Source organism: Syngnathus leptorhynchus, chromosome 6, assembly GCF_054491065.1.
Source record: "Syngnathus leptorhynchus isolate UIUO chromosome 6, UIUO_Slep, whole genome shotgun sequence".
NCBI lineage: Eukaryota > Metazoa > Chordata > Actinopteri > Syngnathiformes > Syngnathidae > Syngnathus > Syngnathus leptorhynchus.
The window spans coordinates 5,733,819-5,748,797 of record NC_141200.1 but is presented as its reverse complement, the minus strand read 5'-3'; the positions used below and the strand labels follow the sequence as shown (position 1 = coordinate 5,748,797).

General features: G+C 41.7%; 2 protein-coding genes across 3 annotated transcripts; both read left to right on the top strand.

The window, feature by feature from the left end:
• Positions 1 to 360: 360 nt before the first annotated feature.
• Positions 361 to 10,807, top strand: myo5c (myosin VC). Of its 2 annotated transcripts, XM_085913487.1 has the most exons (40): positions 361 to 507; positions 752 to 862; positions 938 to 1,109; positions 1,177 to 1,321; positions 1,487 to 1,643; positions 1,715 to 1,858; positions 1,929 to 2,010; positions 2,095 to 2,202; positions 2,288 to 2,394; positions 2,820 to 3,085; positions 3,162 to 3,243; positions 3,320 to 3,460; positions 3,540 to 3,662; positions 3,824 to 3,907; positions 3,996 to 4,127; positions 4,210 to 4,307; positions 4,385 to 4,471; positions 4,552 to 4,663; positions 4,766 to 4,977; positions 5,065 to 5,230; positions 5,316 to 5,462; positions 5,536 to 5,700; positions 6,518 to 6,611; positions 6,695 to 6,758; positions 6,829 to 7,103; positions 7,180 to 7,243; positions 7,318 to 7,398; positions 7,466 to 7,646; positions 7,723 to 7,816; positions 7,903 to 7,966; positions 8,044 to 8,212; positions 8,280 to 8,355; positions 8,426 to 8,521; positions 8,682 to 8,836; positions 8,936 to 9,025; positions 9,103 to 9,253; positions 9,314 to 9,599; positions 9,819 to 9,993; positions 10,052 to 10,132; positions 10,221 to 10,807. In XM_085913487.1, exons 1-40 carry the CDS (start codon positions 481 to 483, stop codon positions 10,371 to 10,373), a joined length of 5,217 nt encoding a protein of 1,738 aa, XP_085769613.1. In that variant the 5' UTR covers positions 361 to 480; the 3' UTR covers positions 10,374 to 10,807. The 2 variants fall into 2 exon arrangements, with proteins under 2 accessions (XP_085769613.1, XP_085769614.1); XM_085913488.1 differs by lacking the exons at positions 5,316 to 5,462; positions 5,536 to 5,700 and having other exon boundaries at positions 5,065 to 5,161.
• Positions 10,808 to 10,974: 167 nt separating this feature from the next.
• gnb5a (guanine nucleotide binding protein (G protein), beta 5a) lies at positions 10,975 to 14,698 on the top strand. The gene is made up of 11 exons (XM_085913920.1): positions 10,975 to 11,179; positions 11,667 to 11,803; positions 12,002 to 12,043; positions 12,376 to 12,452; positions 12,777 to 12,909; positions 13,261 to 13,404; positions 13,499 to 13,590; positions 13,666 to 13,714; positions 13,833 to 13,929; positions 14,016 to 14,182; positions 14,259 to 14,698. Exons 1-11 carry the CDS (start codon positions 11,044 to 11,046, stop codon positions 14,268 to 14,270), a joined length of 1,086 nt encoding a protein of 361 aa, XP_085770046.1. The 5' UTR covers positions 10,975 to 11,043; the 3' UTR covers positions 14,271 to 14,698.
• Positions 14,699 to 14,979: the final 281 nt, after the last annotated feature.

Below are 14,979 nucleotides of genomic sequence, written 5' to 3'. Positions count from 1 at the left end.
GGATTCTTGCGCTTTGGATCCTTAAACAAACGAGCACTGCGTCACAAGACAGGTGGGCGGAGTCTCCTGTCATAGAAGCAACAGGTGAGAGGCTCCCGCCGGTAAAGTCAAGTTAGTAGGTAGCATACAATACAAACGGGCGGTGCAAGGGACTGCTTTTTCAAAAGAAAAGCTAGAAAATGATGGTTTGCCAATCCACACATTTCTGTGTTTTTTACTATTTCACACTTGAACTAATTTATATGTATTTGACATAGAAGATATGATCATACATACACACAACAAATTTTATTTTAAAACATGTTTAGTAGGAGAATTAGTTTGAAAAATCTAACCGGATCTGTCGTTTAGTTCTTGTCAGCTTAAATGATGAGTTTGGTCATAGTTGAGTTAACTCAGGGACGAAAAAATGTCGATAACTTAAAGAGCAGATGTTCAACAAATATCTCACCATTAGGGCTTAAAAAGTAACGTCGAAACATGGTGTTGATTCAGCTATACACGCGGGTAAGAAAAGCTTCTACATACCTCAAGTTGTGTATTTATAATTTGACTTGAGAGACATATGGTAACTTTGTAAAATATTATGGGGGGCGAAATCCCATAGAAAATTAACTATTAAGTGTCCTGCAATATTGTTTAGGTTATTTTCAGGATTTTTTTTTTGCGTGTAAAGTCTTTAAAGTGTTTAACAACGTGTGAAAGTGTATAACAACTGTATTGGTGTGTAATTTTACAATCTGCACTCTAGTACAATAGAGTGTGGATTCCAGATGCTGAACATGTATGGAAATCAGCAGAGATTCTAAGAGACTTTCATTATGGAGATGATAGTTTACAACTGCTTCTGGAAAATGGCACAGTAAGTGAAATTGACAAAATTCACAAACACCTGTAGTTGAATAAGATAACCACATGACCATCTCTTCCCCGAAAGGAACTCAAGCTGCCCGTTGACTCGTCGCCACCAGAACTCCCTCCTCTTCGCAACCCTGACATCTTAGTTGGGGAAAATGACCTCACTGCACTCAGCTACCTCCATGAACCTGCAGTCCTGCACAACCTCAAAGTGCGCTTTCTAGAGTCCAAAATCATCTACACCTACTGTGGTAGGTCCAGAAGGAATGTTTTGTTTCGCTCAAGGAAGTGCTGATCAGGCGCTTGTCTCGTCCGCAGGCATCATCCTGGTGGCTTTGAATCCGTACAAGCAGATTCATATCTATGGAGATGCAATCATTCACGCATACTCGGGTCAGAACATGGGCGACATGGACCCGCATATCTTTGCAGTGGCCGAGGAGGCTTACAAACAGATGGCCAGGTGGATACACAAAGATTAAATTCAATTGTACTATAATTTCAAGTTAAATACAACTGAACTGTACTTTTTAATGTTACTGTGCTTGAAGAGCAAAAATAGAAAACTAAACTTTGCAAAAAAAAAATCATCATATTTTCAATAACAGTTGTTTGCTGTCTTGACCAGAGACCACAAGAACCAATCTATCATCATCAGTGGCGAGTCTGGAGCTGGTAAAACAGTGTCAGCTCGATATGCTATGAGATACTTTGCTGTTGTCAGCAAATCTGGCAGCAAGACACAAGTTGAAGACAAAGTCTTAGCGTCCAATCCCATAACTGAGGTGACAAACGCTCATTCGCAACATCACACTGAGGACGGCCGGTGCGTCAATCTTGCTTGACTTTCTCTCAGGCCATCGGGAACGCAAAGACGATCAGGAACGACAACAGCAGCCGTTTTGGGAAATTCACTGAGATCAGTTTTGACAACAGGTATCGAATCATTGGCGCAAACATGAGGACTTACCTATTGGAGAAATCCAGAGTTGTTTTCCAGGTATGGCAACTTGACATTCTGGTCAGTTTATCCTTCTACTGTGTCACATGTGTAACATTTATTCTTCCAGGCTGAGTTTGAGCGGAACTATCATATATTTTACCAAATGTGCGCCTGTGCACATCTGCCACAGTTCAAGGCACTCAAACTGTGTAAGTGTGTCAAGGTTTGAGACACAATCCCACTGCTGTGTGTCCATATATTTAATGTGCAAGTATTTTTATTTTGTCCTACAGTGAGTGCCGATGAGTTCAACTACACTGGCATGGGTGGCGATATCATTATTGAAGGTGTGGACGACAGGAAAGGCATGGAGGAGACTCAGCACACCTTCTCACTACTGGGTAAAGCATGCTTGAATGGAGCCAATTGTGTTCTTGTGCAACACTACTCTTTGATATTTTTTTAAACCTCTTTGTGGTTGTTTAGGACTGAAGGAGGACTTTCAGTCTGATGTCTTCAAAGTTCTTGCAGCCATTCTCCATCTGGGAAATGTGGAAATTAAGAGCTCTGGTGATGATAGGTCCACCATCTCTGTGAGTCTTCTTGTTTTCTAAGTCTTACTCTAGTGACATCATTAATAATACCAAATCTACTCAAATCCAATTTGAGTGTTGTATTAAAAATGTCCTTCATAAGAATAATAAATATAATCATTCACACATACTTCCTAACCAGAAATAATAGGATATTTTAAATATGGACAAAATATTTGCAAATTATAATTTTTACACCTGTATTTCTTTTTTTGTCAAGAAACTTACATTAAGTGAAAAAACAGATTTTTGTACATTTTTTTTCTCAAGTCAAGTCTCTCAAATTATTATTATTATTATTATTATTATTAAGCGCAACAATAACCACAATTAAATAAATTAAAACTGATGATTATGGTTTTTAGAAAAGTATGTGTTGCTCTTTTAACATCAACAATATTTTGTATATTTTTCCTAACATTCAGCACAGCGATTCGCATCTGCACATCTTCTGCGAGCTGTTGAGTGTGCGTGCAGACGACTTAGTGCGTTGGCTGTGCAATCGGAAGCTTGTCCTGGTGGCCGAAACGGTGGTGAAACCGTTGCATAAAGACCGCGCAGTGAATTCCAGAGACGCCCTGGCCAAACGCATCTATGCACATTTGTTTGACTGCGTCATTAATAAGATCAACAAAGCGCTGCAGGTCCCCGGAAAGCAACATGCTTTCATAGGTGTTCTGGACATTTATGGGTAACAGAAAAAAAAGTCATCTTATTTTCTATCTTTTGATTATTTCTTGTCTCAACTTTTATTGTGTGGTCCTCAGCTTTGAGACTTTTGACATCAACAGCTTTGAGCAGTTTTGTATCAACTATGCTAATGAAAAGCTTCAGCAGCAGTTTAACTTGGTCAGTACCACACCAGCACAAAATCTTGCGCACTTTTCATTGAGTTGCTAATCAAATTGTCCTTTTTTCCATCCAGCATGTTTTCAAACTGGAACAGGAGGAATACATGAAAGAAGACATCCCGTGGACGTTAATAGATTTCTATGACAATCAGCCAGTCATTGATTTGATTGAAGCCAAAATGGGAATCCTGGATTTGCTTGATGAAGAATGCTTGGTAAAAAAAAAAAAATCAATTGGTGTTGATTTTTTTCAATCACTTGCTCTCAATGACAAACAAGCTATTTGCTTTACAGTTTCCTCAAGGCACTGATCAAAGCTGGCTCCAAAAGCTATACAACTACCTGGATGGCAAGCCATTGTTTGAGAGGCCCAAACTGTCAAATGAGACTTTTGTCATCCAACACTTTGCAGACAAGGTGCGGAACACAAATCAACATTCAAATTATTGGAAAAGTTAGGACCGAAAAGCAACTTGCGCAAAATCTAAAATGTCTTGGTAATATGATGAATTGAGATAGTCAAATTATTTTATCATGATGATTTAATATTTTTTTTCTGTTGTCTTGTTGCTCAAAAGGTGGAGTATCAATGCAAAGGTTTTCTTGAGAAGAACCGAGATACTCTTTATGAAGAACTGGTTGACGTTTTGAGAGTCAGTAAGGTAAACAAAATAAAACAAAGACTTTATGATCCTAACAATACATGACAAAAACAAAAGGACATATTGCTCTTCTTACCACTGTTATCAGTTCGCCTTTCTGGCCCAATTTTTCCAAGAGGGGGGGCCGAGTGTTCCGAACATAAAAGGTATCAAGGTGAAGCCGGCCAGGCCTGGTGTGAAATCTACCAATAAACAGCTGAGAACCTCAGTTGGAGCTAAGGTGGACATGTTTGCCCCATCGCCGTGTGTTTAGCAGTTTTGGTCATCTTTTGGTGTCTTTTCCTGACACATTGTGAATGTAGTTCTGCAGCTCTCTGTCGTTGCTGATGGAGACACTGAACGCTACCACGCCTCACTATGTGCGCTGCATCAAGCCAAACGATGAAAAGCTGCCATTTGAGTAAATACTAATCAAGTCTTATGTATTGGTTCGGAGCTTATCTCCAGAATGACATTTTTTTTAATTTTTTTTTTAAGATATGATTCCGGAAGGGTGGTGCAGCAGCTGCGGGCCTGTGGGGTGCTTGAAACAATTCGCATCAGTGCCCAAAGTTACCCATCAAGGTGATCTGCTTTGGCTACGTATTAGTAAACAACTAATGTTTTGCATATCTTATTCCAATGCAAGAATCTTGTGTTTCCAGGTGGACCTACTTTGAGTTTTACAGCCGTTACAGTATCCTCATGACTAACGAGGAGGCGGGCATCAGTGACAAGACACTGGCGTGCAAAGATGTGCTTCAGAGGTTGATTCAGGTATGCGTCATTGCGTCTGTGATTTATTATTATTCGTTTCCTGCTTCTCCAATTACAACCACAAATTCGAGGTTTTCTTGTTGTCTCTTTGATTCTTTCCAGGACCCCAACCAGTACAAGTTTGGTCGCACAAAGATCTTCCTCCGAGCTGGTCAGGTAGCATACTTAGAAAAGCTGCGTCTGGATCGACTAAGAGGGGCGTGCATTACCATCCAGAAATACATCCGTGGATGGATTCAGAAAAGAGACTACCAACGCTTGAGGCAGGCAGCCATCCTCATACAACACTACATCCGTGGCAAGAAGACTATACGGTTAGTGGCTTTTACCATCGATTCAAAACCTTGAGATCCAAATGTCAAACACCCTCACAATTTGTGTTTTTTGTTTGTGAACTGCAGTAAAGCAGTGAGCGCAGCGAACCTGAAGCAGGGATGGTCAGCGGTGGTCATTCAGAGGTACTGGAGAGGCTTCCGCATTAAGAAGAGCTACCAAACGGTACGCTTGGCCATCATCATCATCCAAGCTTACACACGAGGTTGGCTGGCCCGTAAATCCTATTTAAAGGTCTGTAACGGTAGCTTCCTTGGCAGTATTTGTGAAGATACGGAATCAAAGTCAGACTTTAAATGACCTGGTCGTCATTGCTCAGCTGGTGGAAGCACGGAAGGCATCGGTGCTGCAGAAGTACGCCAGAGCATGGCTGGCTCGGCGGCGTTTTAACGCCATGCGTCGATTGGTGCAACAGGTTCAACTGTCATTCAGGGTGCAGCAGCTCCGAAAGAAAAATGAGGAGCAGGTAAATGTCGTCTCGAGGCCCGTCGTCCCATCCTCGGAGAAGACCTGAACTAATCCCTGATCCTTAATCCCAGAGTAAAGAGAACTGCGGGTTGGTGGAAAGACTGACCAGTTTGGCCAACTCCCATTCTCAAGCCATGGAAAGGCTGCAGGCTCTGGAGATACAGCTGAAAAAATCTGCCACCCAGAAGGCATCTTTGGAAGCAAGAGAGAAGAAAGTCAAAGAAGATGCTTCTCTGGTCAGTCAGTTTTTATTGTAGTCCCCGCCATGTGACCAGATGGCCTAGGTCCATTACGTCCTTCCTCTATAAATTATCTGCAAATATTAAGTACACAGAGTCAACATGGGTGGATGACATACCCATAATGGCTCCTCTTGCGAATGACGCAGCAGTTTTGAGAAGAAAGTAGGACACGCCCACCTGGGAGAAGCAGCCCACAGTGTAAAGATTTTTATTTGGTCCAAAGAAACTAGCACAAGCCTCCCATTGATGTTTTTGACAAAGTATCCAAACATTCACCACAAACCAAGACCGCATGTTCTCTACTGGTGGAGGACCAAACCAAGCAGGATTCACAGGAGCCTTATCAACCAGGATATGATAAAAAATGGACTGCGTTAACAGCATGCACCTGCATCCAGCATGATCGATGGAACAAGGTTGTCACTTGAATCTATTTCTGCAAAGCCTCCATCAGAAAACATCTGTCTACTAGCCTTAATACACCAAAGGCCCAAGCAGTCGGCTACTTACTTGCGCCAGTTGGCAACCTGATTTAAATCTGCGTGTTCTCAGAAAAGCATGGAAACTTTAGTTGCTTTTGGAAGGGAACTGAAATGCCGGATTGTGGGGCAGAACTTTGCCTGGAAGTTCTTGGTACATGTATACTGAAAGCAAATGGCTGCCAAGTGATGTCAGCATGCTCATTTTAGACAGTCTCAAATGTAAATTTAGGAATGTTTTAAATTTGGGCCAGTGGTCAATATCAATCAAGGTGTCTGCTACGATTTTCTATTCTATCCTTTAACACATTGATTTTCTTTTGGCACTATAGAGAGTGACTGATCTTCAAAGTCAAGTTGATGGCTTAATCATCCAAAAACAGAGCATTGAAAAGATGTTTGAAGCTTCCTCCAAAGAACAACAAGGTACAAATGATCTAGCTTTTCCAAAGGGTCTATCTTTTCCACTTTTTATTTACCTGTCCCCAACTTTTGACATTATCCGACAGAAAAGTTTGATAAAATAAAGATGACTCTACTGGAGGACAAAGAAACTCAAGCAAGGCTTCGAAAGTAGGTTTAAAAAAAATTGTCGGCAACAGCGCAGTAGTCATGCGAAACTAATGAGATTTCATTTTATCAGAACCGCTGAGACCAACCTTGAGATCCAGAGACAGGAACACGACAAGGAACTGGGAATCCTGAAAGAGGAGCTCAGGAAGCTGAGGGACGGGAGAATCAGTTTGCAGATGAAGTTGGAGGATGGCGACCAGATGACCGCTGACCTGCAGGATCAGGTGGCCCAGCTCACCAAGCACGTCAAAGTCATTCCTGATCTCCGCAGAGACCTCAGCAACCTACAGAATCAAAAGCAAACTATAGACCGGAAGATGATGCAACAATCTGAAGAAGCAAGAGGTATCGCTGATATTAAAAGATGTTGAATTTGATCACAGCTCATGTTAAAGTGATGGATTGTAATATTTCTTTGCAGCTAAACTGCATGACATATCAAGACTCCTCACGGGAAGTGTTGTTAAAGAAGAAGTGATTTGGGGGTAATCAATCATTTATTTATATTTTATTTTTCTCTCTTGGTTTTTGATTCGAGAGTATTTTATTGTTACTGAAGGCTAACTGCAGATTACTCCGAGAAGACATATGAAGCCGAAGACCTTCTGGCAGCTTTTAATGGTCTGGAAAAAGCGACCAGGTTTGTTTACAGAGTGTCGTCCATAAAATGTTTACACACGTGACCCGTTTGACGTCATCGTCGGCAGAACTTTGGAGAACCACCGCAAGGAACAGAAGGAAAGATACGATATGCAAATAGAAGGCTTGAAACAGAAAGTGGATTACCTTCAAAATGAAAACAGCAGCTTGCACACACTCTTTACGGAGAAAAATAACGTCAATGAGAACATTCGCCAAGAGGTGTGCCGACTGAGCAGCGAAAACTGTGTAGGTTCTTTTGTGATTATTTTATGAACTCATTTGTGTGTGGTCGTTTTTTTTAACGTGACCTGTTTGTTGTCAGGTTATACCTGAGCTGAAAGTTCAGATTTCAGAGCTACAAAGACAGAAACATGAATGTGAGGTTCTTGTAGAAGAGCAGAGAAAAGAGTTAGAGGGTGAGTTTAATTTGGATTAGTGGTGGTTTGAAATTAAAATTTTCATTCATTTTGTTCACCTTTTTTTTTCTTTTGTACTTTTCAAGAAAAAGCAGCCGAGATGAAGAATAACCTTCAAAAGAGGGTTGAAGAAGCCAGTTCAAAGTGCAGGTAAAATTTTCAGATTGAAGTCAGATGTTTGGCTCATCCTGTCAATATCCTGATTGAAATCATTTCATTCCTTCAAGGCACTTTGAGGAGCAAGCTGCGGTGCTGGAGGAGGTCAAGACGACCCTTCAAGATCAAATCAGAGACTTTCAAGAGGAGAATGCTCACCTGAGCAAGCAACTACAGATGGAGAGAGATGCCAAGATCCGACTGAGGCTTGAAGCCGCGGAGTTGTCTTCTAGAAATTTGGTACGTGTTCCAGGGGGACGTCACATGTTAAAGGCTCACAATACCGACTCGTCTGCTTTTCTTAAAGGACTTTGAGGAGCAACTTGACCAGAAAGAAAGAGTCATTAAACAGTTAGAGAATCAAATGATAAGCCTTGAAACAGGTAACCTTGTACCTTTGACAGATATAATGTCCAATGAATGTCACCTTCAATCTTCTGTTGTGTGCCACAGCCCAGAAAAGCTCCTCACCAGCGCCTAAACATTATCTTGGAATGTTGGAATGCAACAAAGAGGATGAATCCCGACTCATTCAGAAACTTATTTTGGGTATTTTTTTTATTTGTATTTGTGTGTCCAGCACTAAATGGATCCTGATTCGGGAGAAGTTTTATTTCTATATTATTTTTATTGATTTATTTTATTTTATTTGTCACCCAGCTATGAATGAAACCATGACTAGACAATCAAATATTCTTCTCCCTTTTAGACCTTAAGCCCAAAGGTGTGGTGGTCAACATGATCCCAGTTCTGCCATCTTACATTCTCTTCATGTGTATTCGCTACGCTGATTCCTTGAACGATGAAGAAAAATTGCAGTCTTTTATGAATGCCACTATTACTGCCATCAAAAAGGTCACCACGGTGAGTTGAATATGCTTTTTAGACTGTCAAATATCACATATTGGAAATTTACAATAGAGGCCAATGAAATAAAGTATAAAGTGAACATTCCTGTTTCAGAATCACCAGAATGACTTGGCCTTATTGTGCTTCTGGCTGTCCAACATGTACCAGATGCTCAATTGTCTCAAGCAGTATAGCGGAGAAGAGGTACGGATCTCTCGGTGTTGACCGGAATATTGATTAGGGTTGACATGATTTACTTGCTATTCTGTTTTTCACTCAAGGAGTTCAGCAAGCAAAGTACCCCCCGTCAGCTGAGCAACTGCTTGCAGAACTTTGATTTGTCAGACTACCAGCAGGTTGTCAGTGACTTGGCCATCTGCATCTATCACCAGTTCATCTCAGCCATGGAAAGAGCTCTCACCCCTGCCATTGGTACCAAAGCGTAAAAACAAATCCATTCATTCGTACACTAACTCGGCCTCCTCTCCACAGTGCCCGGAATGTTGGAGCACGAGAGCTTGCAGGGCATTTCCAGCATGAAACCGAGAGGCTTCATTAAACGTTCTAGCAAAAACAATCAAGATACGGAGACCTACACCATCACCTTCATCATCCAGCGACTCTCTCACTTCCACACCAACATGATCCAGCACGGCACTGAGCCGCACATCGTTAAACAGGTGGTCAAGCAACTTCTCTTCCACATTGGGGCGACCACCCTTAACAACATGCTATTGCGTAAGGACATGTGCTCCTGCAGGAAAGGAATGCAAATCAGGTTGGTGTGTGTGTGTGTGTGAGGGAAATTGCATGGAATGTTATATACTGAAAAATGTATCTTTATTTATTCATATAAAATTTACCTCAGTTCGGAGGTGCGGGGTTTAATTCCGGCTCCGGCCTTCCTGTGTGAATTTTGCATGTTCTCCCCATGCCTGCGTTGGTTTCCTTCAGGTAGTCCGGTGCCATAACTAAGGTTGACAATGTACTCTTACAGATGTAATATTAGCTACCTGGAAGAGTGGCTTCAGGAGAAAGACCTCCAAAATTGCCATTTAATTGACACTCTGAAGCCGTTGACAGAGGCTGCCTGGCTGCTGCAGGTCAGCAAGTCCACAGATGACGACGCCAAGGCCATCACTGAGACATGTGTGGAGCTCAACACAGTTCAGGTATGCCGGCCACTTTTATACAATGTTTTCAAATAATCATCTGAATACTCTCATACAGATCGTCAAGATTCTGAATTCATACACACCCATGGACGCTTTTGAAAGAAGGGTCGCGTCGTCGTTTGTCCGCAAAGTTCAGGTGGGCTCACATCTGACTACTTTCAAACGGCTGATATCACATCCTGGACGCTGGATCTGAAAAGTTCCAAATGTCCTCTTTGTTACAGTCACTTCGACAAGACCACGACAGCAGCGCGCAGCTGATGATGGACGCAAATTATCGTTTCCCTGTTACGTTTCCTTTCTGCTCATCCTCGCAGGCTTTGGAGTTGCTGCAGATTCCCAATAGCCTTTACCTGGATTTTTTAACTATGATCTGAACTTTGTCTTCTTAATTTTAACCTATAATCAGCTTCGGGATAGATGTCATCTCTTTTATTCTAGAGAATATACATCACAGAAACATTGGGTGCAAACACGTTTACAGGTGAACCTAATTTGACCTTTTCGAAACGTTTATAAATCCGACTGTTTCAATTTGCTGTTCTTAAAAAGAGCTGAACAGCAAAATTCACAGCAGATGTTTGATTCATGAATTGACGGATCATTTTTGGAAGGATGTGTGTCCACATTTGAGCTTTTCTGTGAGCCTTCAAAGTCTCTCTGCATGTGTTTTTATACGTTTTTCATTCAAAACAGAGAAGATTTCATTTAATTTTCTTGATGTAGTTCTTTTAAAGTGCAATATTTGTCTATCTGTAAATTGCATTTTACTGGATATGGTTCATAATGCACATATAAATACACATCATAAAGCAACTCAGCACAGCCATCCTTCAATCCCCCCGCTCCCAGTGGACTACAGCATCCTCCTCTCACCTCCTTCTCTTTATCCCGGAGAGTGGACCACAGTACCCTGTAGCATCTTGGCGCGGTGACGTCACGAGAGCAGCATCAGCTGTTAGCTGTGTGTGTGTTTGTGTGTGTGTTGTGTGCCACTGCTTTAAGCCTTGTCGCTGCCCATCGCGGCCCCGCATAAAGGACAAATATATGAGATCCCCTCTGCTCCCTGAAATGGCGACACAGGAGGTACAGCTCAACGAGACTCTGGCGCATCTGAAAACCGAGTCGGAGTCGCTTAAGTCGAAGCTGGAGGAGGAAAGAGCCAAGCTGCACGACGTCGAGCGTGAGTACGGAAAATGGAGAGGCCGCTCGCCATTCACCCGAGCGCCAACGAATCAGAGCGGATGTTTGCTTTTTTTGCATCGCAGCATTTCCGAAACGCCAGATGAGTCGTTTTGACATCGTTTTGACATCTTTACTTGGGCTCGGCGTGTCCTGACATTGAACGGGCTCGTTTTGTTTTTGCTGCTTCCCGATTTGACGAGCTCGGTGCTTCCATCCATCTGCATGAGGATCTCATCGCATCCTGCAGCGTAGCAACAACCTCAGCATTACAGAGGAAGATATAAAAATATTGATAATGATTTAATCACGTCGCAATTCCGAAGACACGGATAGGTTCAGTCAAAAAATTAAAGAGAGAAAGATTAAGCAATGCATTTTTACATTAAATGGAGGCCTACGTCAGTTTTAATCCTGCACTGGATATTAATCAGGTGGAGATTTAATGTAATGCATAATGTGTGAATATGTGTGTGCGTGTGCTTTAGTGCATCAAGTGGCCGAGAAGGTGGAGGGCCTGGGCCAGTTTGTCATGAAGACTCGGAGAACTCTGAAGGGGCATGGCAACAAAGTTCTGTGCATGGACTGGTGTAAGGACAAGAGGAGGATCGTCAGCTCTTCGCAGGTAACTCACACACGCAAGTAAAATTGTGAGACTGAGACAACAATGAATTCAGTATACTTGTCGGGAGCTTTTATTTGTTTCATTCGTTTAACATATTTACTTTGTCAACACAGTGACGGACAAAAAACATACATAGCTTAATGGATATAGTTAAGAATGACTATTAAACCCTTTTCTGCTTTTTATCTAAACATCCAGGATGGAAAAGTGATCGTTTGGGATGCCTTTACTACCAACAAGGTAACTTGTCATTTTAATGTAGTGCACTAAAACAAACATGAAGCATAATTCCTGCTGCGCTCGACATTATTGGACAACACTTTGGCTCTCAGGTCTTTGAAATCAAATTCTTCAGTGTTGCAATATTTGTATGAAAAGTGCTGTATAAATAAATATTGATTGGTATATTTTATTGAGTCTTATTGTTGTATTGTAAGTAGTTCCAGCATATGCACAAAGTGTATCAAGCGGCGTTTTGTGTTTGACTTGATTGTTGTGTTTGAGTGATGCACTCAAAAGATGCGATTGTTGTCCCTCTCTGAAGCGGCTTTGTTTGTTTTGATGTGGATCAGGAGCATGCCGTGACGATGCCTTGCACTTGGGTCATGGCCTGCGCCTATGCTCCGTCTGGCTGCGCTGTAGCTTGTGGGTGAGTGCTTGCGTTGCATAATGTCAACTTTCTTCTCTTTTTGTGCAATCAGTCAAAGGATGTATTTTCAGTCGACAGCGAGTGGCAAAATGGCCGCCCGCTGAGATGGATTTTGCCATTTTATTCACATTTTACTCACGCAATATTAATCGAAATGCTGAGTTTAGACTGGTGGGGCCTCTACAAAGCATCTTTTTGTAGAGAATAAATGACATGACAAGCAAACACAAAAAGACTCCATGAATGTTGTTTCACTTTGATTATTAGCTTCAAAAATTAGCTGACCATTTCCTGTTAGCTAATTGCTTCTGTATTCCATCTCAGCGGCCTGGACAACAAATGTTCCGTGTATCCTCTGTCCCTGGACAAGAACGAGAACCTGGCTGCCAAGAAGAAGTCGGTCGCCATGCACACAAACTACTTATCCGCTTGTAGCTTCACCAACTCGGACATGCAGGTGAGATAAAATGACTCCTGCTTTCTTACATCACTGGCTAAGAGGTAAAGTGTAAAAAAAACACTGTCGGAAATAAATTCTTCCTTTTTTATGTAAATCGGATATGTAGGTCTGTGGTTCCGATAGTGTTTAGGCCAGCAGTACTGTACTCAACTCATTTGTGTGTCATCGTTAATGCCTTTTATGCTCCGGGGAGTCGAGCTTTCTCAACTTGTTTAATAATTCACCACAGCCAATCAGAGTTCACGTGCAAGTCATTTGATGTTTTACACAAACAACACAGGCCATCCATTTATAGCACATCATCATTTCACCCCTCTGATAATTATCCATCATCTTTTTGACTTGAAGATCCTGACTTCCAGCGGGGATGGGACGTGTGCCTTGTGGGATGTTGAGAGCGGACAGTTGTTGCAAAGTTTCCATGGCCACGCGGCAGATGTGCTCTGTTTGGATCTGGCGCCTTCAGAGACCGGCAACACATTTGTCTCAGGGGTGAAGGATTATCGCTATGCCATGGGATAGTTTGGGCTGATCTAGTTACTGATATTTTTAGTTATTCAATTATTTTGTACTATTGTTTTCGTAGGGTTGCGATAAGAAGGCCAACGTGTGGGACATGCGCTCAGGACAGTGCATCCAGTCTTTTGAAACTCATGAATCTGATATCAATAGTGTGCGGTGAGTCACGGGACGATTATAAGGATTATATTAGATATTATATTAATAATTCTCTCTTGCTGGTTCTCCAAACAGTTACTATCCCAGCGGAGATGCATTCGCATCTGGCTCAGATGATGCCACAGTAAGTATGAGTAAAGTATCGCGGCAAAGTAGTGAGGAACGACGAATCCTCGATACGAGCGTTAAACATGGCCGGCTTCTCAATTTGGCATCTTCAAAGATGGATACTTTTGTTACAGTGCCGCCTATATGACTTGAGAGCAGACAGAGAAGTAGCCATCTATTCCAAAGAGAGCATCATATTCGGAGTGTCCAGCGTTGATTTCTCTCTTAGTGGTAAGATTTGCTTTGTAATTATATTTAGCTTATACACAGCAAATACCTCGTGAAGTTGAAACTATTTGTGTACGTATCCCCAATAGGCCGACTCCTTTTCGGCGGCTACAACGACTACACCATTAACGTCTGGGATGTTCTCAAAGGAACACGGGTGTCTATTCTGTTTGGACACGAGAACCGTGTCAGTACGTTGCGGGTGTCCCCGGATGGGACGGCTTTCTGCACGGGCTCCTGGGATCACACTCTTCGGGTATGGATTTTCGTCGTATATGTTTGTGTCGTCGTTTCTGCAAATGGCGTATAATGGGTGCCGTTCTTGGTTTCAGATCTGGGCTTGAGGACTCGGACGCAGATGAAATGAAGTCAGACTGAACAGAAGCCCCACGGACACAAAGACCTTTCTGTTTGCTAACGTACAATCACAGAAATGGACACTCGCTTTGTGTTTGTACATATCAAAAGCATTGTTTGTACTTTAGTCTCACAGCCAGGTTAGATTCACATATCACTCCAATTAATCCAAATGACATGGTTCTATTCAAGTGTGATTGGATAAAAAAAAAAAACACACACAGGAGGATCTAAAATGGCAGTGAAATATGTGAAATGTATTTGATGGAAAAAAACCCAAACAAAACAAAAACACTAGTGAATAGAAATCTAGGATAGAAGTGACACAATAAAGTAATGTGTTGTATGTGCCACATAAAGGGCATTGTTTGTATATTATTAATTATTTTGCACAAAAATAAAGATTTGATTGGTAGATGTAATGCTGATGAATACACAGTACAGTATCATAGACGTGCAAGAAAGCTCATTTATGTCCATAACCCTATCCCCACTAAAAGCATCATTCATGAAAGCTAAACTGCCAATACCTTTGAAAAAAAGCACATTAAAAAGAGAAGTTATGACTAATATTTTTTTTCCTCATCACCATAATTTGATTTGCCATGTTTCCACAAATGTAAACCACCAAGGCTCAATGTGCATATCCAGTCACCTATGTGGTCTACACTAGAATGCTAATAAATGGAATGTAAT

Bases quoted from the DNA above. Each gene is read 5' to 3' on its own strand.
- gnb5a (XM_085913920.1), top strand. From the start codon at position 11,044: ATGAGATCCCCTCTGCTCCCTGAAATGGCGACACAGGAGGTACAGCTC. The intron at 12,453-12,776 runs GTGAGTGCTTGC...ATTCCATCTCAG, and splicing joins GGCTGCGCTGTAGCTTGTGG to CGGCCTGGACAACAAATGTT. The intron at 13,591-13,665 runs GTGAGTCACGGG...TTCTCCAAACAG, and splicing joins TCTGATATCAATAGTGTGCG to TTACTATCCCAGCGGAGATG.
- myo5c (XM_085913487.1), top strand. From the start codon at position 481: ATGGTGTTGATTCAGCTATACACGCGG. The intron at 8,213-8,279 runs GTACGTGTTCCA...CTTTTCTTAAAG, and splicing joins AGTTGTCTTCTAGAAATTTG to GACTTTGAGGAGCAACTTGA. The intron at 9,254-9,313 runs GTACCAAAGCGT...TCCTCTCCACAG, and splicing joins AGCTCTCACCCCTGCCATTG to TGCCCGGAATGTTGGAGCAC.